This window comes from Phyllobates terribilis, unplaced genomic scaffold (assembly GCF_046119375.1).
Source record: "Phyllobates terribilis strain yellow unplaced genomic scaffold, ASM4611937v1 Scaffold_11__3_contigs__length_659146591, whole genome shotgun sequence".
In the NCBI taxonomy this organism is placed as follows: Eukaryota; Metazoa; Chordata; class Amphibia; order Anura; family Dendrobatidae; genus Phyllobates; species Phyllobates terribilis.
Window position 1 is genome coordinate 548,224,995 of NW_027362771.1, and position 24,808 is coordinate 548,249,802.

A 24,808-nucleotide genomic window follows, 5' to 3' on the forward strand; every position below is an offset into this window, starting at 1 on the left:
GTCCCACTATGGGACTTTCATTTTTTTTTTAGACTGATTGCTTGTATAGCATAGGGATGCAGAAGCATCCCTATGCTATGCAGGCTGTCAGCACTGCACTGCAAGCAAGCATGTTAGATCATGCACAGCGCATGATCTAACAAACTTGCTGGTGCCTGGTGACCCGGATGACATCATCGGGTCACCATGGCAACAGTTGGTCTCCAATCCAAGGCAAGAGGGGCTTTCTTTCCTCTGCCTGTTCCCGAAATGCTGTGATCGACTTCGATCATAGCATTTCGGGGGTTAATGTGCCGGGGAGCGATGCCAGGTGTCAGTTGTCTGAATCAGCTGACATCCGGCCCAATCGCACGCACACAGCCCCTGTGCGCGCAAAATCGCTGTGACGTATTTATACGTCCCTGGTTACTAAGTACCAGGGCACAGGGACGTATGGATAAGTCCCATGTCAGAAAGGGGTTAAAGAGTATTCGTCATTTTAATTTTTATGTTATAAATCAATAGTACATATAAAAATAAGAAACTTTGTAATATATCTTATGAGAGACTGAACTTTCATCCTAAATTTATGGATAAAACCTGTAAAATCTGTATTCAGTGAGGACAGATTTTCCGATTACTGAGATAGGAGATGACAGTTGGTGCTTTTAAATTTGTATGGAGGAGGAGGAGCTAGAGGAACACAGACATTCTGCTGCAAGTTCTCTTGAAATGACAGTTAGAGTTCTCCATAGAACTTTATGAGCACCAACTGTCACCTCCTATCTTAGTAATGGGAAAAAAAATTTGAGAATGAATGATCAGTCCAGGAGTAGAATGAAGCAGATTTCTCTGATAAGATATATTACAAAATGTCTTATTTTAATGAGTACTATTCATTTATGAAGGGTAAAAAAATAAAAATGAAAATGACGGTCTCATATACTGGAAGGCCACAGAGGGATTCACAATAATAGTATTTTACTAGTATCATTTGTAAGACAAGGTTAGATGCAAGATAAGAGAAAATTACAACACGCCATGATTAGATCTTAGGTTTGGGATACAAGAACCAATTCAAAAAGGCTTCAGGAGAGGAAGATAATCGGGATTTCGCCTGTTAGGTCAGATTGGAGACCAGATTGAAGAGTAAACAATTTAGTCTTGTACAAGTTGAGTTGGCAGAAGATGAGATCGATTCAAATCGACAGTCAAGTCCATAATGATGACACATCAGGGACCGTTCTGTAGATATGAGTATACTTGGAACTTCTTAATCTTTATGGAGAAGCTGGTGGATATGAAGAACAATAATGATCCACAAACATAGTCTAGGTATATTTGTCCCATTTGTGGCCTGCTCTGTAACTAGACGACCCCATTTCTGCATTCTTGCTTTTTTAGAAACATAAAGCTGGTTTGCTGAGATTGCCATGGGTAAGCAAGTTTGGTGAGTCCTGGCATCTTTTCAAGTTTGTGCAGTGTTGACTCTGATTATGGTCCCTTATTTAAACAATTGTGCGGTGGTAGTGGGTTGGCCCAAGTGTCTACTGGTTAGGTCGCAGGCCAAGTGTGAGCATATAGGTGTGTCGAAGGTGGGTGGCACTTCTTTTATCTACTGGTAAAGTACCATATTATGCATAGGGAGGGATGAAAAAGGTGTGCTATGTCATCCAGTTTCTGTGGACCTGTTTAAAGGGTTTTTCCAAGAATGTAATAAAATAGCTCCCCGTCACATAATTCATACTGTAGGCAGTCATAGTCACTAGTCAGTCTGAAGAAACACAGCGCCCGAGACCTGTGTCTCAACTTACATAGAAGCTGTATCGTAACCACTCATAAAGTAAAATACTGGTATAAGGGCTGAGACATCAGAAAAAAATACACCTTCATATCTGACGGCGAATACACAGTGGACTAAGGCTGGAGAAAAAAAACATGCTCAGTCAACCAAGTAGAAGATTAATTCCTTCTCATGTCAAAGCCTTTCTCCTCAGCTCACAGAGGTATGTGTGCTTACGATACAGCTGCTATGTCAGTTGAGACACAGGTCTCATATGAGTTTTTTTTTTCAGACTGAAACCAGTTCTGACACGTGACTAGAACGGGCTGCTGTATGAATTACGTGACAGGGGCCATTTTATTACATTCTTGGAGAACCCCTTTCAGTTCACCATATACTTGGGATTAATATTGGCCAAACCCACCAATTTGAGCTTGACAATCTATTATTTATGGAAGCCTCCTGACTCTCCGTCAATGGCAATATCATGATATGACTGATTCTTTTGTTCTCACAGGAGATAAGCCCACGGAGCTTATTAGAGGTGTCTGGTAATTACCGGAAAATGCAAAGTCAGGTAACCCCCAACGTTGCTGAAATAACACTCAGCTGAGAACTTCTGCTTCTTAAGCTATTATCGGAGTTGGGCGCTTTGGCTCAGAGATGCAAAAAGAGTGGACTCATATGGATCCATACTTTTTGTACTCCAAATATGTTTCACACAAAACAATTACTGCAAAATTATTAGCATTAACCCACCATCACTAAAAAGTGTCTGGTCATTTAGGGCCAAAACACTTTGGTTGTTAGAATGTGAAAGAAGTTGTTCAAACTCAGCATGTTATGAACTATTCATAGGACAGTTGATACCTTACAGATCACGGGGGGTCCCAACGTTGGGACCTCCGCAATCCTGAGAATAAGGCTCTGAAGTACTCCATTTAAAGGGAATCTGTCAGCAGGTATTTTCTGTGTAATCTGATACCCACATGCTGTAGGGTCTGAGATCCTGATTCCAGCGATGTAGCACTTCGTTTACTGGGTGCAGATGTTGTGATAGAATTTCAGTTTTCTCTGCTGCAGATCTAACAGAGCTCGGAATACTGAGCTTTGTGTAGCCCCGCCCATAACACAGAAAGCTGCCAATCAGTGGTGGGTCCGTGATTGGACCAGGAAGCACAAGACATCTAGTCCTGTAGTGATAATCTCCTGCTGATAAAACACTGATTTTATTGAAACAGCGAAACATAGCCCAGTAAGTGACACAACGCTGGAATCAGGGTCTCTACCCTGACATCTTGCTGCTATCAGATTACATAGCAAAACCTGGTGACAGATTCCCTTTAAATGAATTACGGTTGCAGATACACACTTCTGCACATAGTTGAGTACAGATCTTGACTGTCTACAGTGGATAGGTGATAACTTAATAAGTTAGGACGAACCATTTAAGGACATCTCTGTTTTTCAGATCATTCCCCAAGAGCATAAATCATAGGGCGTCAGAGCAAAACTCAATATGTGAAACCTCTTTGTGTGGCATAGATCCTGTTGTATACATTTCTTGCCTTATTGTGGGATTTCTTTAAGTGCACAGGTAGACATTCGAGCTTATAAACAATGTACAGGTAAGCACCAAATGTCGCACATACATATTAGTCGTTGACTAAGTCTTTAAGTAATGTCCAAATGACCAGTGAATAAAGTTACAAGTCTGTGTAATGTCACCTGGGCTTCTTCCCAGAAATGGGGGCCAAGGAAATCCTATCAGTCTTGATTTGAGGTTCTGTGGTGGCTGTGGTCATGGATAGGTTTGTAGTAACATTCTACCGCCTACTGGTATGCCGCCAGATACTTTCTTTAGTAAAATGTCCAAGAAACCAGGAAGGATTATTAAATACTGAATCAGTTCAGAAAAATGGAATATTTTCTCTAGCGCCACCTAGTGTAAAAGTAATTTAAAAAATCAATGCTAAGTCAATAGCTTTTTATTACAAACAAATTTTCTTCCACTTAAAACTTTTAACAGTTTTAGATTAAAATGTAACTAATCTTTGTGCTTCTGTGATTTATTCTTCACTTTTGGGGCAATTTTTTTTTATACTTAAAGGGGTATTCTCAAGTTTGGAAGTTATCCCATAACCATTGTGTAGGGGATACATTTCCGATCACTGGAAGCACGACCGGTGGGATCCACATCAATCCTGAGGACAGGAGCTTTGAAGAGGCCCATATCAATAGAGTGAAGGTCAATTGACCATTGCTCCATTCACAAAGCATTACTTCAAAGCCCTGATTCTTGGGATCGATGTGGGTCACACAGTGGTCAGAACACCAGCGTTTGGGAAGTTATCCCCTATCTCATGGATAGGAGATACCTTACAAACTTGAGAATATCCCTTTAACTCCATGTATTTTGGGCTAAAAAATAATTTTTGTGATTGGGTTTCATTCAGAATTTTGCAGTTTGACAGTTATAGCCTCTGTGTTAAAAGTCCCATATCTCTGGAACCGTAGGGAGGATCACTGTGACCATCACCAATCGGCAGATTAGGGAATTTTTATGCCCAACGGGACACTTTTAACCATGTTACAAAATGGATCGGCAGGTCAGATACTTGACCGCCGGACCTTCATTCTTTGCCGGCAGCCCCATAGTGAATGAGTGGAGTGCAGTATCAGACTGAGGAACATTGGGCCCACCAGAGGATTTGATTCTGAGGCCCCACCTTTCTCCTCCACTCAAAAGCCCCACAGCATATACGAGGTTTGCACTATGAACTCTCTTGAAGAAGCCAGGGCCCACCGGAGGATTCTCTGGTTCTCTGGTGGGCCAGTCCAACCCTGGTGGAGTAACATTGTTGCTCCAATGGGGAAAAAAGTGCCCCATTCTGCCAATCCATGCCATTCCCAGCCGTCAGATCCCACCAATCAATAAGTTATCATCTATCCTGTTTTCACCGGACAACCCTTTTAACCAGGCATTGTGTACATTTCATTACTCGGTCATTAAGTGTTGAGTGTGTACAGGATAAAGAAAAGGGAAGGTCAGGGATTAATGCAACTTTTCACAATCGTTCTACAGCACTGTGAAATGCGTTGGTGCCATAGTAAAAGGGAAATTAAATAAATGATGATGCTAACAATAACTCTGTCCTTTTAGGCTGATGCAGCGACCAGCTTCCTGCGAGCCGCCAGGGCTGGAAACCTGGACAAAGCGCTGGACCATTTGAGGAATGGAGTGGATATAAATACATGTAACCAGGTAAAACGCACCCCTAACCATAATATATAATGTACAGTATATTACACTTTAGACAGTCATGTTCTATATGTCTCTAAAAATGGAGACGATCCAAACTTTTTCACCATTTCCCTTCGTTGAGCTTTTTCAGGAGATGGTCAGGCAGAATAGACTCCTTATACAATCACCAATATTCAGTAGCACTGGTTTTATTCTTGGCTACTGGACATCCTGTTTAGCCTCATGACTTTAAAGCTAACCCATATAGTATTTTCCGCATCTCTCCGCTCACGCGTAGATCTATGGAAACTACCCTACGATCAGAACTCTGCTCCAACCTACAGAAGAGTCTTGTATGATTTATCCTCAAGTCTAAACTTTTCAAGCTACCTTATACACTTTTCGGTTCTGAATTCAAAACCATGAACCATAAAATCCATTATCTTTTCCGAAATCTATCTGTAGACTAACTAGCCCAAGCACAAGTGGCTCCTAAAGTCTTTGAAATGTAAGCTCTTTCTCTACTTTAAAGGTCTAGACCAGAAGTGGCTAAACTTTTTCAATATGGGATGTTATTTTGTGGTGTTAGGTAATCTACTAGGTGACCACAATTTCTGGATATCCTTTTTTCAGGTTCCCTAGTTGCCCCAATGACAGTGATAAGTAGAATTTTATTGTACTTGATCATTAGCCATGCATTCTTCATATATGACCCTGCTACTTTCCCCCTTTGCTAGGGTTGATGTGAGCCGTCAAGGACTAAGTGAGTCCCAAACCGTCTAATAACGCTGACTAAGACCCATGAACCGAATCTATGAGATGGTTGTTTGCCAAGCTAGAAAGAGAACACAATATGAGCCTGAGTTCCTTCTCAAAGATCTACTGGTAGATTATGGTCTTCTGTCTGGCCACCACTAGTATGGACTACATAGAAATATTTGTCACAAACAGCAAAGTAGACATTATCACAAAATCTGGTGTTCCTCCGTAAGTTTCAGCTTCAGTGACACCACTATTGTGGTTCAGCCGGCACCTTTAGGTCTTCTGGAGAATATCGGGCGTGTGGGAAAGGTCCAGCCTCATATGTCCTGTGATCCTGAGGGGGAGATATGTGGTCAGACCTGTCCCACAGGCCGTGTATTCTGCCCGACCTCACCGTGCCTTCTGACCTTTCTTCTCAACCAACACTGTGAAGTCGGATATGTCTTGTCTACCAGCCCAGATTTCGTCTTCTGAGCGTCAAACTCACAATTCACCATCCTCACTGTTGATTTTTGAAAGCTTTCCTTCTGGTCTTTTGCAGGTAAAAAATTTGTAACTTTGCCCCCTTTACTTGAGACTCACCCGAAAAAAAAAGACCTTCTTTTGAAAGAGGGCTCCAACCTTAGAGGGTTTAAGAGTGTCCATGCATTATATTCTACATACTGAGGACTCACTGATTTCATCGGGTGCAATGCTCCATTTATCTCATATTCTTTTCTGTATGCAGCTAAGGTACAGATTGCCTGTTTTTGGAACTTGATATGAGCTTTCCTTGCGCCCATGAGTTAGTTGCTAATCGACCTTACATCTGTTTTCAAAATAATTTTTTTCCTGTTAAAGGGTTTTACTGGGCAATAGAAAAAGGACAATTTTTGCTCCTATTTTATTCCAGCTGCTCCCCTGAAAATTCGGGGTTTTTTTTTTTGCTGTTTTGTAAATCCGCCAGATACGGGACTTTTTGTTTAGTGCTAATTTTTATGGTCTTTACTAAAGGGGCGTGACTCACAGGGTAATAATACATAGCAGTCTAAAGACACGCCCCCAGATAATCCTGTGGGCCACTCCCCCTTGTAGATCCCATAAAAATTAGCACTAAATAAGAAGGCCCATATCTCTGCAGCCGTATTGTGGATTTTTAAAAAACAAAAAATGGAATACTCAGGAGAGCAGCGGGAATACAAGAAGAGCTAAAACTGCCCACTTTTGACATAGTGACAGGTCCCCTTTAAAGAGCATAGACCAGTTAAAAAGAAGTAATACTCCGCATCATGGATACCACTCATCAGTCAATGCTGGATGCTTCTTCCTGGTCCCGTCCTTGACACATCAGAAATGCCTGAATAAGCTTGTTCAGCCATTACTGGCTGCAGCGAGGACTTCCATCAGATAGAGATCGGTAGTCATTTCTGCCTATTTCCAGTGTGTGTTGATGTTGGGACTGAGAAATAGAGACCAGCGAGGGCCAAGTGAGTACTGGAACGCCACCTGTGTGGGTGAGTTATCAATTATTTTTATCATCTTTAGCCAATTTGAACTTTTTTAAGAAAAATTTTTGGCAGTTGAAAAACCACTTTAAGCTACCCATACACATAAGATAATAACCGATGCTGACCATCATCATTATTATTTATTTTTACAGCTCCATTGAAGTCATGTAAGAAGGGGTCACATGCAAAATACAGATATAAATTACAATGAACAAACTAACAATGGCAGATGGGTACGGGGGTGGGGATTTTGCAAAAATTTCTACATTTCTGTTTTTTTTCAGTCCAGATGGGGTGCAGAGTGTACTTTAATGAGAGAAAAATGAACTTTTTAGAATTTACCAAATGGCTGCAATGAAAGAGTGAAAAATGTAAAGGGGTCTGAATACTTTCCGTACCCACTGTAGTGTATACTGTATCGGTGACTGCTTCCAGGCCTCTTAATGAACCTAATCACATTCTCCATTTAAATGCTAATTCCACTTCATTCCTTCCAAAATGGTTAATTTGAAGAGGTGTTAAGTGAGATACAATTAAATCTTTAATGCCTCATACCTGCACTATCACTGCCGCCACTTGATATCTGAGGGCCGTCACACTAGCGGCTCTGGTAGATAATATTTGGCTTTTGTCTCTGTATCTGATGATCGATATGTCTTAACATTAAAATAGTCATATCGGGCATGACTTTCTATCCAGCATGAAGGGCTGATACCTGCGAGAGGGAGAATGGCAGGAATTGTAGGTTCTGCTTGATCAAGAGCAGGTAAGAAAACATAACGTGCCGAAAAGTAATACACAGGTGATATAGGAGGTGGTTACCTGGCCCTGCAGCAGTACAGGTATATGTCTCACCAGCTGATAACACTGCTGGGGGGCCCAGGACTGATAACACTGTTTGGAGGCCCAGGACTGATAACACTACTGGGGGCCAGGACTGATAACACTGCTGGGGGGCCCAGGAATGATAACACTGCTGGGGGGCCCAGGACTGATAACACTGCTGGGGGGCCCAGGACTGACAACACTGCTGGGGGGCCCAGGACTGAAAACACTGCTGGGGAGCCCAGGACTGACAACACTGCTGGGGGGCCCAGGACTGAAAACACTGCTGGGGAGCCCAGGACTGACAACACTGCTGGGGGCCCAGGGCTGATAACACTGCTGGGGGGCCCAGGACTGATAACACTGCTGGGGGGCCCAGGACTGATAACACTGCTGGGGGGCCCAGGACTGATAACACTGCTGGGGCGCCCAGGACTGATAACACTGCTGGGGGGGCAGGACTGATAACACTGCTGGGGGCCCAGAATTGAAAACACTGCTGGGGGCCCAGGACTGATAACACAGTTGGGGGGCCCAGGACTGATAACACTGCTGGTCGCTCAGTGCATCTGCACCATTTCCCTTATTATTACACCAGGCCTTGCTGGAATTTATCAGGCAAAACGCACAGTCTGTTTCCCCTTATCAGGGGTGAAGCTTTAGGTGGTGCAAAAGTAGCCATCACACCTTGTGTCTGCTGCCTGAGGGGGCACAAAGATCTATCTACCACATATGAGGACACAGGTATTATAAATGGCACATAACAAATTACACCTTGACCTATGACAACATCATAAATACAATTCTTACCTACATGGTGGAAGAAGATAACAAAGGCTAAGATGCAATAGAAAGTAGACATGCACATCTTCTGTATTTATGGGGAGTTGGCATTGGAAAAATTGGTTTTCTCTTGTGGTTCTAAGAAACGCCAGTTCCACTCATCGTGTAATACCACTTTTCGTCTGCGGTGTCACTGTAGAAAAAATCCGTAGCTGCTAGCAGTTTTCATCAATGATTGAGGCTGATCAAGATGGACTTACACACCAAATGGGAGTTGTTAAGAAAACGTAGAAATTCGAGTCTAGTGATGGGGCTGATTTAACAATACTGTCATTAGCATAGTCCTAGTTTTGTTATTCAGGCTCTATTCACAGCTGTGACGAGACTTCCATTTCAGATTGTACTGGCATTAATATGACATTATTGGTGATAAAAAAAAATTGAAAAGAAATCAGGTAAATATGGATTTTTTTTAGGTCTTAGATTTTGTGCTTATTAGTTTTTAATACATCTTTATAGCCATTTCTATGGCCAGCTCCATAGCCTCCATATTTTTTCTGTGCAAAAAAGAGTAACCCCATCTTTCCCACAGAATGGGCTGAATGCTCTGCATCTATCCAGCAAGGAGGGACACCTCAAAATGGTGAGCGAGCTGCTACACAAAGAAATTGTGCTGGAGACCACCACCAAGGTGAGCGCTACTGTCCGTCTACTAATCTGGCCTCAAATGGAATGACTGTGTTGTGTCATATAATCTTATTAGCGTCCATAGGAACATATACTTTAAAGGGGTTGTCCATCTTTGGGGACCTTTTTTTGTACTTAAATGCATGTATTTGAGGCTAAAATTTATTCTTTCACTTGGGTTTTATTAAAAATGTTGCCCCATTTGGCTTTTGCGTGCTTTTTTATCTACCTGCATGTTGAACTTAGGTGCGGTCTGTGGTCATAAATCACCCACGAGATAAGTAAAAGATCTAAAAACGTTCTCAAGGCTGAATGAGCTCGCTGACACATTCTTAGTTAACTCACTCTGTAGCCAGCAATAGACATTGCAACACAGAGGCTATAAAAGGCAAACGGTGCAAAGTGTTAAATGAAACCCCAATCCAAAAATCATTTTTAGCCCCTGTTACATGCATTTAAAGTGTAACTGTTGTTTTCATTTTTTTTTTTTCAGAAATTGTTTTTACGCATGAAAATAAGCAACTTTGTAATATATCTTAAATAGAAAAATGAGTCTTCAGTGACTACAGTTTCCTGTTACTGAGATAGGAGATGACAGTTGGTGCTTTTAGAGTTCTATGGAGGAAGAGACGCTAGAGGCCGACACAGACATTCTGCTGCAAGTTCTCTTGAAACAACAGTTGCAGTTCTACATAGAACTTTATGAGGACCAACTGTCACGTAGAACGGTAACTGTCGTTTCAGGAGAACATCTGTGTCAACCTCTAGCTCCTCCCCTCTTCATAGAACTCTAAAAGCACCAACTGTCATCTCCTATCTCAGTAATGGGAAAATCTGTCTTCATTGAATACAAATTCTATCCATCAATTTAGATTAAGAAATCAGTCCAGGAGGAGAAAGAAGCAGATTTCTCTGATAAGATATGTACAAAGTTGATATTCACCTGTGCTATTGATTTATGAAATAAAAATTAAATTACGGTTACTATTCACTATCATTACCTGCCAAGCGGTAGCGCAACAATTCGATCCTATGCCACGCAATTACAGATTGTCGTGTAACCTTGACCCCTTTTCATACATCTTATCTGGACTTTTATGAATTAATTTCTTGATAATGGCCAACACACCTTTTAGTAACCCTTTCCTGTTATGGCCAATTTTTATTTTTACACTTTTGTTTTTTCTTTTTTTTTCCAAGAGCCATGACATTTTTATTTTTCCATTGGCATAGCCATAAGAGGGCTTGTTTTATTTCCAGAACAAGCTGACGCTTTTGAATGACACCATTAATTTTACTGTATAATGTACTAAAAAACATAAAAAAAAACATTCTAAGTGCAGTGAAATAAGCCATACAACTCTGTAATTTTTTTTTTGGGGGGGGTTGCAAAAAAGAAAAGAAATCAATAAATATATATATATGTATGTATGTGTGTCATGTGTTGGCACCCTTGACATTGCTCCAGACGATCAAGTATTTGTTTCAGAAAATTATTGCAATTACACATGTTTTGTCACACACATGTTTATTTCCTTTATGTGTATTGGAACAACACAAAAAAAATTTCAAAAAAAGGCAAAATGAACATAATTTCACACTGAACTCCAAAACTGGGCTGGACAAAATTGTTGGCACCTTTCCAAAATTTGTGGGTAAACAACTTTGTTTCAAGCATGTGATGCTCGTTCAAACTCACCTGTGGCAAGTAACAGATGTGGGCAATATAAAAATCACACCTGAAACCAGATAAAAAGGGGAGAAGTTGACTCAATCTTTCCATTCTGTGTCTTTGTGTGTTACGCTAAGCATGGAGAACAGAAAGAGGAGAAGAGAACGGTCTGAGGACTTGAGAACCAAAATTGTTGAAAAATATCAAGCACTGGAGAGTTCTGAAGTGGCAGCAATGAGTCCGGATCTAAATCCCATTGCACACCTGTGGAGAGATAAAAAAATTTCTGTTGGGAGAAGGCGCCTTCACATATGAGAGACCTGGAGCTGTTTGCGAAAGAAAGAGTGCTCCAAAGTTCCAGTTGAGAGGTGTAAGAAGCTTGTTGATGGTTATAGGAAGCGATTGATTGCAGTTATTTATTCCAAAGGATGTGCAACCAAATATTAAGTTGAGGGTGCCAACAATTTTGTCCGGCCCATTATTGGGGTTTGTGTGAAATTATGTCCAATTTTCCTTTTGTTCTCTGATTTTTTTGTGTTGTTCCAATACACACAAAGGAAATAAACATGTGTACAACAAAACATGTGTAATTGCAATTATTTTCTGGGAGAAATACTTATTTTTTTGGAATAATTTCAAGGATGCCAACACTTTTGTCCATGACAGCAAAACAGGTGTGTCACCATCTTCTGGGACCCCTCACTTTTTTGTGTGAGGGTTTGGTTTTTTTTGCGTGTTAGCTGTAGTTTTTAATGATGAACCTCTGGAGTTTTGATTGCTTTCTATTGCATTTCTTGGGGGACATGCGGTGGCCGATTTATTTTTTTTCTGCTTCACAGTGTTTGCCATTCTAAGTTACTGTGTATATTACCAGATTGGACTTTTGGGGATGTGGCAGCATCACATATGCTCATTTTTTTTTTTACCTCTTTATTACTATCTAGGGAAAAAGGGGGGATGATTTGAATTTTTATGTATTTTTATTTTTTAATAGTGTAAAAAATATATATATATTTTTACCCTTATCATTTATTCTTCAAAGGGAACCTGAACTTGGGATCATATGGGCCATATATTGCAATGGTCCATATAATGTATTTCAGTATGGCCGCACGGTGGCTCAGTGGTTAGCACTGTTGCTTTGTATCTCGGGGTTGAAATTCCACCAAGGACAACATCTACCAGGAGTCTGTATGTTCTCCCCATATTGGGTTTCCTCCGTGTTCTCCAGTTTTCTCCCACACTCCAAAGACATCTCGATAGGGAATGTAGATTGTGAGTCCCAATGGGGACAGTGCCCATAATGTCTTTAAAGCGCTGGGGAAATTAATGGCGCTATATAAGAGGGTAGACAAATAGCTTCCTGATCTCCACAGGATGATGAAGATGGCAGCCTTAGGGCCCTTACCAGGCCTCCAGGTGCCAGATCTTGGTCGTGTTGTGGCGGAGTCAATGGGAGCAGCCAAGTAATTTAGTAAGAAACTCCTGTAGCAGGAGTTCACCAGTATAATGACAACTTTTTGCTCCAATGGCCTAGAAAGGGGGAACTTTTGACCCAGTCGGGTGAGGACATTTATGGGATCATCAGTTATTTAGGAAAATAATCAAAAATTCGGATCATATATATATTTTATAGGTAATGTGCCATCTATGGCCTGCTGTACTTCTCTGTATATAAAACCATCTTAAATCTCCCCCCTCCCCATTGCCATCGGCTGTGTAGAAAGGTAACACGGCGCTGCACATTGCTGCCTTGGCCGGACAAGAAGACGTGGTGCGGGAGCTCGTCAATTACGGGGCCAATGTCAACAGCCAGTCACAGGTAACATTGTCCACTACATAATGAGGTCACATCTTTCCAGTGATTTCACATGAAAGGTGACCATCGCTTCTGCTTTATGTGAACCACAGAAAGGCTTCACGCCCCTGTATATGGCAGCTCAGGAGAACCATCTTCCCGTGGTGAAGTTCCTTCTGGAGAACGGAGCCAACCAGAACCTTGCCACAGAGGTCAGTAAATTTGGGGACATGAGAAATCACTGTTTCTTGATGTTTGAGCTTATTTCCACCTCAAATTTTAAGGTGCAAGTACCTCCTTATCGCACTCACAGGGTTCTAAGAAGAAGAGATATAGGGAGATGTTTGAGGTCATAACGGCTACTTTGACATTAATGGGGTATTCCCATCTCCAAAATCCAATCCCAATATGTAGTAGGTGTAATAATTATAATGATATCCGCAAATACCACCAATTAGAAATGTAGTATAGCTCTCCTGATTAGCTCCTGTATGTCGCTTACCCCATGTGCAGGGCATTGTAGTAGCGTAAATATCCATGGTGACGGCCACTCATATAGTGACAGTTAGTTGTTAGTGGTCATCACCATGGATACCTAAGCTACTGCAATGCCCTGCACGTGGAGTGAGCGACAGCGAATCAGAAGAACTATACTACATTTCTAATTGGAGGTATTTGCTAATATTATAATTATTATTAAACCTACTACATATTGGGATGGGATTTTGGAGATGGGAACACCCCTTAAAGGAAATACTGCGTTTATTGATGACTTTCTATGTGTGACTAACATAGTAGCCAGATGGTTTTGATACCACAGAACCATAAATTTGTTATTTATTGAGAGGTAAAAAAGTATTTTTTTTTTTATTTATCCAAAAATAATATAGCCCCATACCAAAGCTCAAAATAGGCCCCACTGACAACTGAAAGTTTTGCCACATTCCCATTTTAATTAATGTCCACCATAATTTTAGAATTTGTCCTGACAGGGATCACGCTTCTTTTTATACGACCATAGAGAATCCATCATCCTCATCACGTACTTGCAATAGATGATTACTCTGTAGTCCGTGCCCACAAGGTTTTAGCAATACAGAGAAATCCATGAACCAGGGCACCAGACGTCCTCCGTTTGATAACTTTATTAGTACAGAAAAATCACAACGTTTTGGCCGCGCAGGGCCTTTATCAAACCATAAAAAATGCATATCTCTGTTTTTCTATGGCTTGGTAAAGGCCCTACGTGGCCAAAACATTGTGATTTTTTTGTACTAATAAAGTTACCAAAAGAAGGACTTCTTGTGCCCGGGTTCCTGGATTACCTTCAACACTGAAACATGTTTTAGGCCTCATCCAGGCGGGGGCCATAATGTGTTATGGTTGCAAAACGATCACTCGTCGGGTGATTAGATCAATCATGCTGACATTAAAGTCATTGTTCCTGTGCAAACAGGAGATGTGCTGTCGAAAATGATGATATTCTGTAGGCACAGAACGATGGTAATAGCGATCGTTCTGTGCACATACAGCTGTGGTCAGAAGGTCTAAACAGAACATTTAACGACTACCGAACGGCTTTTCTGTAGACAACTGGCAGACATTTAATGGATGCTGTCTGCAGGTGTAAATTCACATTTAGTGTGGGTCAAAAAACCTGTTGTCAGGACAGAAATTGGGTGGCCACAATCAGTGTCAGACTGAAGAACATTGGGCCCACCAGAGGATTTGTTTCTGAGGGCCCACCTTTCTCCTCCACTCAAGAACCACATTGCAGCTGCAAGGTTTGCACTATGAACTCTCCTGAAGGAGAAGCCAGGGCCCACCGGAGGATTCTCCGGTTCTCTTGTGGGCCAGTCCAACCCTGGCCACAATGTTTCTGAATAAGGCCTTATGTTGAATCACTGCTACAGGCTAAGTGCACACTGCTTTTTTTGGCTACTGTAGGCCACACATGTATATGCCAGACAGTGGCCGTGGTCTGGATGGATGCCGTGGCATCTGTCCATCATGGAGTCCACTGGCATAAAATGGCAGAGGCCAGAAGGATATGCTTGGGGCCTCCATCTGGTTAAAGTATATTCCAGGAGCTCTTCAAGGCGTCTACTTTCAACCACAGTGTGAACTTAGCCTAAGCTTGATTGACAGGTCTCTCCTTAATTGTGAATGATGTGCTCTATCAGATGCTGTATTATGGGGTCTTCTATGCTACAAGCAGATAGGGGCCACATAGCGTCTGTCATACAGAATTGTGCATGAGGCTAAAGCCTGAAATGCTGCATGCTAGATTTTGTGAAACACCACAAAAAAAAAAAAAAAACGCATTAACTGGTATATATATAAAAATTGGCACAAAGGAAAAGTAAACATGAAAAAACAAGGAAATCACATCAGCTCAATAGATCCGGTAAGGAATCAATCTAATATTGTCCGGTGCACAGACAAAGATCACGGGCCGGCCCCTGGTATGAACACATGAGTAGAAAGGAAGGTGTCCAACAACCGCCTGACTAAGAGCCTTAATGCTCGAAACGCGTAGGCCATGTGTTTTGATTTCATCCTCCTTATATTGATTTTTTTAAGAGAAATTAATAAATGAAGTTTAACGATCACAGTCCGGCCCCTGGTAAGAACAGCTGAGTAGAAAGGCAAGTATCCAACAACCGCCTGACTAAGAGCCTTAATGCTCGAAACGCGTAGGCCGAGTGTTTCGATTTCATCCTCCTTACATTGATTTTTTTTTTAAGATTATAAATGATATTTTTATAATACTTTTTTCACTGCGGTTGCTGGATACCTGACCTTCTACACAATGGAAAAGTGACATATTTAGCATGGGAACCCTTAATCTCTTCCTTAGAACTCATTTTGATGCCCTCCCTAGTGAATGGGGACGGTTGCAAGAACGCCGAACCTAATTGAAATGCTTTGGCTATCTAGAAGCCATATTGTAATGGTGATCTATTATAAATAACCGAATGGTCCTGTTCCTTTTACACGTGCGTATAATACCATGTCATAAACTATTAACGTCAGGATATGAGCACAAGGTGCATTTGATAGCTGGTTTCCAGCTCATCCTGGTTTTATCACTTCTTGGCCTCTGGGTATGATCCCATTTTTTGCCGGTGGCCTCTTCTGTCTTTTGGTTAAAAAGGCGAAACTTCAGCTCACAGCTGGGTTCTGTATAAAGGATGGCTGACCTATATTTACGGAGAGCGAGCGCAAGGATGTAGCCAAGTTTCCGGCTGTCTCCATAAAGACGGGTCACTGACCTATTAAACAGTATCCCACTGTGCAGCCTTTTTTCTGAAGGACTCAGTGATACTATACCAGCTAGTGCCTCGCCGTCTTGTGTCTTTTGATGTAAGTTCCCGTGTCTGTCCATTCCGTTTTGTCATCAATAATATTCTAGAGTTAAGCTTTCCCATGTATGATCTTCTCACACGCAGGATGGATTCACCCCTTTGGCCGTAGCTCTGCAGCAGGGACATGAGAATGTGGTGGCTCACCTCATCAGCTACGGGATGAAAGGAAAAGTGAGACTTCCCGCCCTGCACATTGCAGCTCGAAACGATGACACCCGGACAGCCGCTGTTCTCCTGCAGAATGACCCCAATGCTGATGTCTTGTCAAAGGTCAGAACATATGATGCCACCTGACCAGGTCACAATCCGTATGTGAGAGTCCCATAGAAACAAATTGTTGGGGCCCCTTGGTGTCCCATCCTCCTTCTTTCTTTTGGTGGACGCTTGGTGGCTTTTCTAAGTTGATGATTAAGTTATTCATTTTCCTACACACACTAATCGATGTTTTGGTAGGATCTGTACCCCGTATATGATGGGTCACTGTAGAAGACGAATTAGGGCCACTAAATTGGGTCACATTAATAATTAGGCCATTCTTAAAATGTAATGATAGCTGAGGGTGGACTTTTTTTTGCGCCCTTATTGCAGTACTTGACATTACATCAGACATTCAATGGTCATTATATTAGGTGCACCCTTCTAGTACTCTCCTTTCTCTGGTTTTACTCATTCTAACATGGATTGGCTATACACCCGCCAAGTTTTCCCAGGAGAAAGCCAGAGACTTCTTTCCTGAGGCGGTTTTGCCATAGATTTCGCGGCTGCTCCGCCACTGGCATCTTTTTTCTTATATCTTCCTTAAGAGAGCAGGAGCCTCCCAAAGAATGAACATGTCACGTCCTTTAACCACTCCAGGGTTTCCAAACCACGAAGAAGTGACATAAGACTGGACATGTGCACAGCAACGTTGTTTTGAAATTGCTGTGCATTATGTTAATTTTTTTGTGATGGAATCCACCTGAAAAAGACGGTGTGTGCGCGTAGTCACTATTAGGCTATGTTCACACAGAGTTTTTTGAAGAGTTCATGAGTTTTTCAAGTAGAAACAGCTTTAGGAAATGTACTTGTTTTGGGGTATGTGCATACAACATCTTTTTCAACCAGATTCTGCCTGGAATGTGCCTACAAAAGTACCACAAAAAATGAACATAATGCACAGCAATGTAAAAATTGGATTGCTGTGCTCATGTTTAGTCCTTTTTATCACTTTTAACTGCGTCAGGCTGCCAGCATTTTCCTTATTCGGCATCGCCTAAGAAAACCTTGGCGGCTTTGCTGTCAGACTTGTGTGCACATAACCCTTAGTTAGTGGACACATTTCCACTGCTGCTGTCAGAGGTTCATTTAGAGCAGTCCCATCAAAATGATGGAACCCCAATGGACCCAGTAATGGCTCAGTGAGGACCGTTGACATGACCATAATTTTTTGGGTAGTGAGAAAGCTCATGTTGACACGATAGTGTCACATAGTTGCTCCGGACTTGTTTGGATCTTCTGCTCCACCAAATCTCAAAGAAGTCCAATAAGCTGGAGCTCTGTGCAGAACACCCATGTTTGTGGGACCATCTGCAGAAACAAGATGATTGGTGATAAGAGGTCATCAGCATATTAGTAGACGGTAGCCACTTGGGATTACACCTCAACCAGTCTGAGAACTCACCCAAACCAAGAGGGATTCGAAAATGTCAGACCACCATCCTCATGATGCTTCAGAAATTCAGACCAGGAGAAGAAAAGAACTTGGTGAGGTCTTCTGCTCTTTAGCCTGTTGACTTTAAAGAATTAGTCCTATGTTATAAAGTGATGAGATATCACTAGGATAAGTCATGACTATTATTAGTGGGGTTTTGACCTTTGGGCCCTCCACCAATTTTGAGAATAAAGGAGCGACACTGCTGGTGGAGCACCTTGAAACTCCTGACCACTCCACGGGGAACCACCGCATGGCTCCATTCTGGTGAATGTGGTCTGCCAAAGTTCTCTGCACAGAGGAAATAGGAGTGCAACAGCTCTGTGGCCCCTTAATTCGATGGGGATCCCGGAGATCGGACCCCACAGTTATAAAGTGATGGGAATACCCCATTGTTCTCTCTGTGATCCAGTTATGTGTTTGCCTTGCAGACAGGATTTACACCCCTGCACATTGCGGCTCATTATGAGAACCTTAATGTGGCACAGCTCCTCCTGAACAGGGGTGCAAATGTCAATTTTACACCTCAGGTAAGAATAATTGTCTTTCCTATCGTCTGTGGAGTTACTCATTCATCTTTACTTCTCATAATCCCATGTGCATTCTTGTTCTACCCCTAAGAATGGTATTAGCGCCCTGCACATCGCCTCCCGGCGCGGGAATGTTATCATGGTGCGCCTGTTGTTGGACAGAGGAGCCCAGATAGATGCACTAACCAAGGTAATTGGAACCGCAGTGGGATCTGGTGTGACGGCAGAAATCACTGGGGTGCATTGCTCTTTTTTGTTTGCCTTCTTGATTTCATAGCTGTCATTGTTATAGGGCAATGTTCCCGACACTCTTATAGGAACACTATGCTCGACACCATTATTGAGGCACTGTGCCTGATCATGCTATAGGGGAATTGTGTCAGTAACTGTTATAGGGTTATTGTCTTTTATCCAGTCATAGAAGGCACTATTACACGGACTGTTGTAGGAACAGTATGCCAAGTACTGTTATAGGGCACTGTTGTAGGGATACTATGCCTAATACTGTCAGAGGAGCACTGTTTTAGGGACACTATGACCGACTCTGTTTTAGGAACACTATGCCGCTTCTGATATATGGACACAATGCTGGGCACTGTTATAGGGACACTGTATTAGGGACACTATGGTGGACATTGTTATGGGAACACTGTGGTAGGGACACTATACTGAACAATGTTATAGGGACACTATGCCTGATGTTGTCACAGGAGCACTGTTTTAGGTACACTTTGAGGAACTCTGTTTTAAGGGCACTATGACAGACACTGTTATATGGTCACTATGTTGCACACTGTTTGTTATAGGGCCACTGTGTTTGGGTCACTTTGATGGACACGGTTATAGGGGCACTGTATTATGGACACTATGGTGGACACTGTTATAGGGGCACTGTATTATGGACACTATGATGGACACTGTTATAGAGGAAGTGTATTATGGACACTGTTATAGGGGAAGTGTATTATGGACACTGTTATAGGGGAAGTGTATTATGGACACTGTTATAGGGGAAGTGTATTATGGACACTGTTATAGGGGAAGTGTATTATGGACACTGTTATAGGGGAAGTGTATTATGGACACTGTTATAGGGGAAGTGTATTATGGACACGATGGTGGACACTGTTATTAGGGGCACTGTATTATGGAAACTGTTAAAGGGGCACTGTATTAGGGACACTATGATGGACATTGTTATAGGGGTACTGTATTAGGAGAACTATGATGGACACTGTTATAGGGCCGTTGTATTAGGGACACTGTAGTGGACACTGTTATAGGGGCACTGTGTTATGGACACTATGGTGGACACTGTTATAGGGGCATTGTATTAGGGACACTGTAGTGGACACTGTTATAAGGCACATTGTCCCTTGCACAGTTTTATGAGCACTTTGATTCACCTTTCTCTCGCACATCGCCATGTAATAATCGGCATGTAATAATCGCCATGTAATAATCGCCATGTAATAATCGGCATGTAATAATCGGCATGTAGTGATCACTATGACCGAGTGTGATCATCTCCCCTATTCCTTCCGCAGGATGAATTGACCCCTCTACACTGTGCTGTGAGAAATGGCCATGTCCGCATCTCAGAGATTCTTCTGGATCACGGAGCCCCAATACAAGCCAAGACGAAGGTACGGCTCCTGCTGAATAGGTAAAATGACAGGCGTATATATTACTGCGGTGTATGGTCAGGATCCTAACCTGCCACCTACAAGCTCCTGTCCTGAGCTCCGGTCCCTACACGGACCCTCCGCACCCTGTGGCCACATGGCCGCTCTGTAGATATAACAAGTGACCACTGTTTTCCGGCACAGAACGGGCTGTCCCCCATACACATGGCCTCACAGGGAGATCATCTGGACTGTGTGCGGCTCCTGCTCCAGTATCAGGCTCAGATCGATGACATCACTTTGGACCACCTCACACCTCTGCACGTGGCGGCACATTGCGGCCATCATCGTGTGGCAAAGCTCCTCCTAGATAAGGGAGCAAAGCCAAATTCCCGGGCCTTGGTGAGTTATGTAAATGGCAGCGTAAATTGGCACGATATGTGGTATTATGTGGGCTTCATATGACAGTACATTGACACTTTATGGCGGTATTTTTTACGCTGTATATGGCACTATATTGCGGTATTTTTCACGCTGTATATGGCAATTTATTGGCACTATATGGTAGTATTTTGTACGCTTCATATGGCAGCATATTGGAACTATAATGCAATATTATATAAGCTGTATATGGCAATATAAGGTCATTATATGGTGGTATTATTTGGACTACATATGGCACTATATTAACATTATATGGTGTATTATGTGGGCTGTATATGGCAATTTATTGATACTGTATGATGGTTTTATATGGCCGTAAATTAGTACTATATGGTGTGAATACGTGGTCTACATATAAAATTTTACTGATACTATATGGTGGTATTATGTGTTGGTATGTGGCAGTATATTGGCACTATGTGTTATATTATTTGGGTTGGATAGAGCAGTATACTAGCATTATATGCTGATATTATGTGGGTTCTATATGGCATGATATTGGCCTTGTATGAAGGTATTTTCTGGGCTATACACTGTGTGCAGAATTATTAGGCAAGTTGTATTTTAGAGGATTATTTTTATTATTGATCAACAACTATGTTCTCAATCAACCCAAAAGACTCATAAATATCCAAGCTTAATATTTTTGGAAGTTGGAGTGTTTTTTTTTAGATTTGGCTATCTTAGGAGGATATCTGTTTGTGCAGGTAACTATTACTGTGCAGAATTATTAGGCAGCTTAATAAAAAACAAATATAATCCCATCTCACTTGTTCATTTTCACCAGGTATACCAATATCAGTGCACAAAATTTAGAAATAAACATTTCTGACATGCAAAAACAAAAACCCCAAAAATTAGTGCTGAATATAGCCACATTTATTTATGATGACATTCAACAGCCTTCCATCCATAGATTCTGTCAGTTGCTTGATCTGTTTTTGATGAACATTGCATGCAGCAGCCACCACAGCCTCCCAGACACTGTTCCGAGAGGTGTACTGTTTTCCCTCCCTGTAGATCTCACATTTTATGATGGACCACAGGTTCTCTATGGGGTTCAGATCAGGTGAACAAGGGGGCCATGTCATTATTTTTTCTTCTTTTAGACCTTCACTGGCCAGCCACGCTGTGGAGTAGTTGGATGCATGTGATGGAGCATTGTCCTGCATGAAAATCATGTTTTTCTTGAACGATACTGACTTCTTCCTGTACCACTGCTTGAAGAAGTTGTCTTCCAGAAACTGGCAGTAGGTCTGGGAGTTGAGCTTCACTCCATCCTCAACCCGAAAAGGTCCCACAAGTTCATCTTTGATGATACCAGCCCATACCAGTACCCCACCTCCACCTTGCTGGCGTTGGAGTGGAGCTCTTTGCCCTTTACTGATCCAGCCTCTGGCCCATCCATCTGGCCCATCACGAGTCACTCTCATTTCATCAGTCCATAAAACCTTTCAAAAATCAGTCTTAAGATATTTCTTGGCCCATTCTTGACATTTTATCTTATGTTTCTTGCTCAAAGGTGGTCTTTTTTCAGCCTTCCTTACCTTGGCCATGTCCCTGAGTATCGCACACCTTGTGCTTTTTGATACTCCAGTAATGTTGCAGCTCTGAAATATGGCAAAACTGGTGGCGAATGGCATCTTGGCAGCTTCACGCGTGATTTTCCTCAATTCATGGGCAGTTATTTTGCGCCTTTTTTGGCCAACATGCTTCTTGTGACCCTGTTGGCTATTTGCCATGAAACGCTTGATTGTTCGGTGATCACGCTTCAAAAGTTTGGAAATTTCAAGACTGCTGCCTCCCTCTGCAAGACATCTCACAATTTTGGACTTTTCAGAGCCCGTCAAATCTCTCTTCTGACCCATTTTGCCAAAGGAAAGGAAGTTGCATAATAATTAAGCACAATTTATATAGGGTGTTGATGTCATTAGTCAACACCCCTCCTCATTACAGAGATGCACATCACCAGATTTACTTAATTGGTAGTTGGCTCTCAAGCCTATGCAGCTTGGAGTAGGACAACGTGTATAAAAAGTATCATGTGATCAAAATACGCATTTGCCTAATAATTCTGCACACAGTATATGTGGGTACCATATGCTGGTATTATGTCGATGGTATATGACAGCATATTGGCACCATGTGGTGGGTATGTGAGGGCTGTATACTGGCACTATATGGTGGTTTTATGTGTACTTTATATGGCAGTGTATTAGCACTATGTTGTATTTTGTGAACTATATATGACAGTATATAGGCACTTTATGGTGGTATTATGTAAGCTTTTTTTACCGTGTATTGGCATTATTATTATGTTGACTGTATATGGCAGTATAATGGCATTATATGCTGGATATATGTTGGATGTATATGTCGGTATATTGGCAGTATATGGTGGTATGATATGGGCTGTATGTTTTCACTATATAGAGATTTTATTTGGGCTGTACATGGGACTATTCTGGCACTATATTGTGGTATTATGCAATCTGTATATAACAATATATTGGCACTATATGGTGGAATTACATGGACTGTACTGTATATTATCACTATATGGAGGTTTTATGTGGGATGTATAAGGCAGTACATTAATCATCAACATTAACAGAAATAAACACTTGAAATAGATCACTCTGTGTGTAATGACTCTATATAATGAGTTTCACTTTTTGTATTGAAGAACTGAAATAAATTAATTTTTTGATGATATTCTAATTTTGTGAGAAGCACCTGTATATGGCAGTATTAGCTGATCTAATATATGAAAATATTTTTCTACAAATGGGAATCATTTTGCTTATTGCTCGAGGCAGATTGCCTCCATTCATGGTCTGCGAGCTCTTAGCCTTCCTCCTTGCTTTGAGTCTCGTCACCCTGGTCGGCAGTCTGTCTTCTGCATCCATCTGTTGTGCTCGTCTCCTGTCTTTCCTTCTTTTCTTCGCTTAGTCTCTGATCCCTTTCTCTGGCCTTCTGCAGAATGGGTTCACCCCTCTTCACATAGCCTGCAAGAAAAGTCATATCAGAGTGATGGAGCTTCTGTTGAAGTCCGGAGCCGCCATTGATGCCGTCACGGAGGTGAGACCTCATCAGGATAGATTTTTTTTCTCTTTTTATAATGCCATCTGTAAGATGGAATATTAATATTAAAGTATTAGCTACATTTGTGCTCACTAAATCATTTCTTCCACCCACAAAAGAGTAATGAGAGGGCAGCTACTACTTCTCCTTATACCTATATCAGTACGGTAATGTTTGCTCCTATGGGTATGTGCACACTTTGCGTTTTCCTCGCTTGGGGTCTAGGAGCAATGCTGTGCAGGAAAAAACTGTGCACAGGTCCTGCGGTCCATACATTCTCAGAATCGATGTTGGTCCCAGAGATCGCACAACCAGCAACCATAAGGTGTTGTCCGGTCTTGGGGTACAAGTCTGCAGTCACTCTTGTGAATCCTCACAGCGAACAATGTGCTCGCAGTCAGGATTGTCTGGTGCCAGGAGCTGGTGGACGCGTGACCGCAAAAATGTGATTTGCATAAATGCGGTCGCATACCAACTAGACGTACATGACCCGGCTCAATACAAGTGAATTGAGCGAGACCGGATACGTCTAGTGGGAATGTGGCCGTAAATATTCAAATCACATACTGGGGCACCAGAAAATCTTGACAGTGCGCATTGTGTGCACTGTGAGGATTCACAAGTCTGCAGTCACATTGAGAGACTTGAGGCCGGACATCCCCTTTAAGTGATGGCATATCCTATCGATGCCATTACTTACTGAGGTGGAGATAGCACTTTCACTAGCACATCAAGATGATATTTTATGGATTCATTGTCCTTTTTTGTGAGTTCTCATGCGATCATGCTCTACGACTGTCTTTCCAGTCTGGTCTTACACCACTTCATGTTGCTGCCTTTATGGGACATCTACCCATTGTGAAAACCTTACTCCAGAGGGGGGCATCACCCAATGTCTTCAGTGTGGTCAGTATGAAATTATACCATCTATTTTATCCATGTGATATGAACATCATATGGATCATAAGGTGGGGGGCTACATGGCAACTCACCCTAATGCAAGTCATGCAGCCAAACACCGTTGTATGCCAGTAGCTATACTGCAGC

The 24,808-nt window shown here is 42.0% G+C and overlaps 1 protein-coding gene across 24 annotated transcripts in view; it reads left to right on the top strand.

Annotated features, from left to right (window-relative positions):
* ANK1 (ankyrin 1) overlaps nt 1–24,808 on the top strand; it is a 312,183-nt gene that overhangs the window by 148,261 nt on the left and 139,114 nt on the right. For all 24 annotated transcript variants that reach the window (XM_073653979.1, XM_073653987.1, XM_073653985.1 and 21 more), the window contains 11 exons: nt 4,926–5,027; nt 9,456–9,554; nt 12,946–13,044; nt 13,134–13,232; nt 16,473–16,658; nt 18,510–18,608; nt 18,700–18,798; nt 20,156–20,254; nt 20,438–20,635; nt 23,660–23,758; nt 24,569–24,667. In XM_073653979.1, coding sequence (XP_073510080.1) covers nt 4,926–5,027; nt 9,456–9,554; nt 12,946–13,044; nt 13,134–13,232; nt 16,473–16,658; nt 18,510–18,608; nt 18,700–18,798; nt 20,156–20,254; nt 20,438–20,635; nt 23,660–23,758; nt 24,569–24,667 — 1,278 coding nt within the window. The remainder of the gene's footprint in view (nt 1–4,925; nt 5,028–9,455; nt 9,555–12,945; nt 13,045–13,133; nt 13,233–16,472; nt 16,659–18,509; nt 18,609–18,699; nt 18,799–20,155; nt 20,255–20,437; nt 20,636–23,659; nt 23,759–24,568; nt 24,668–24,808) is intronic.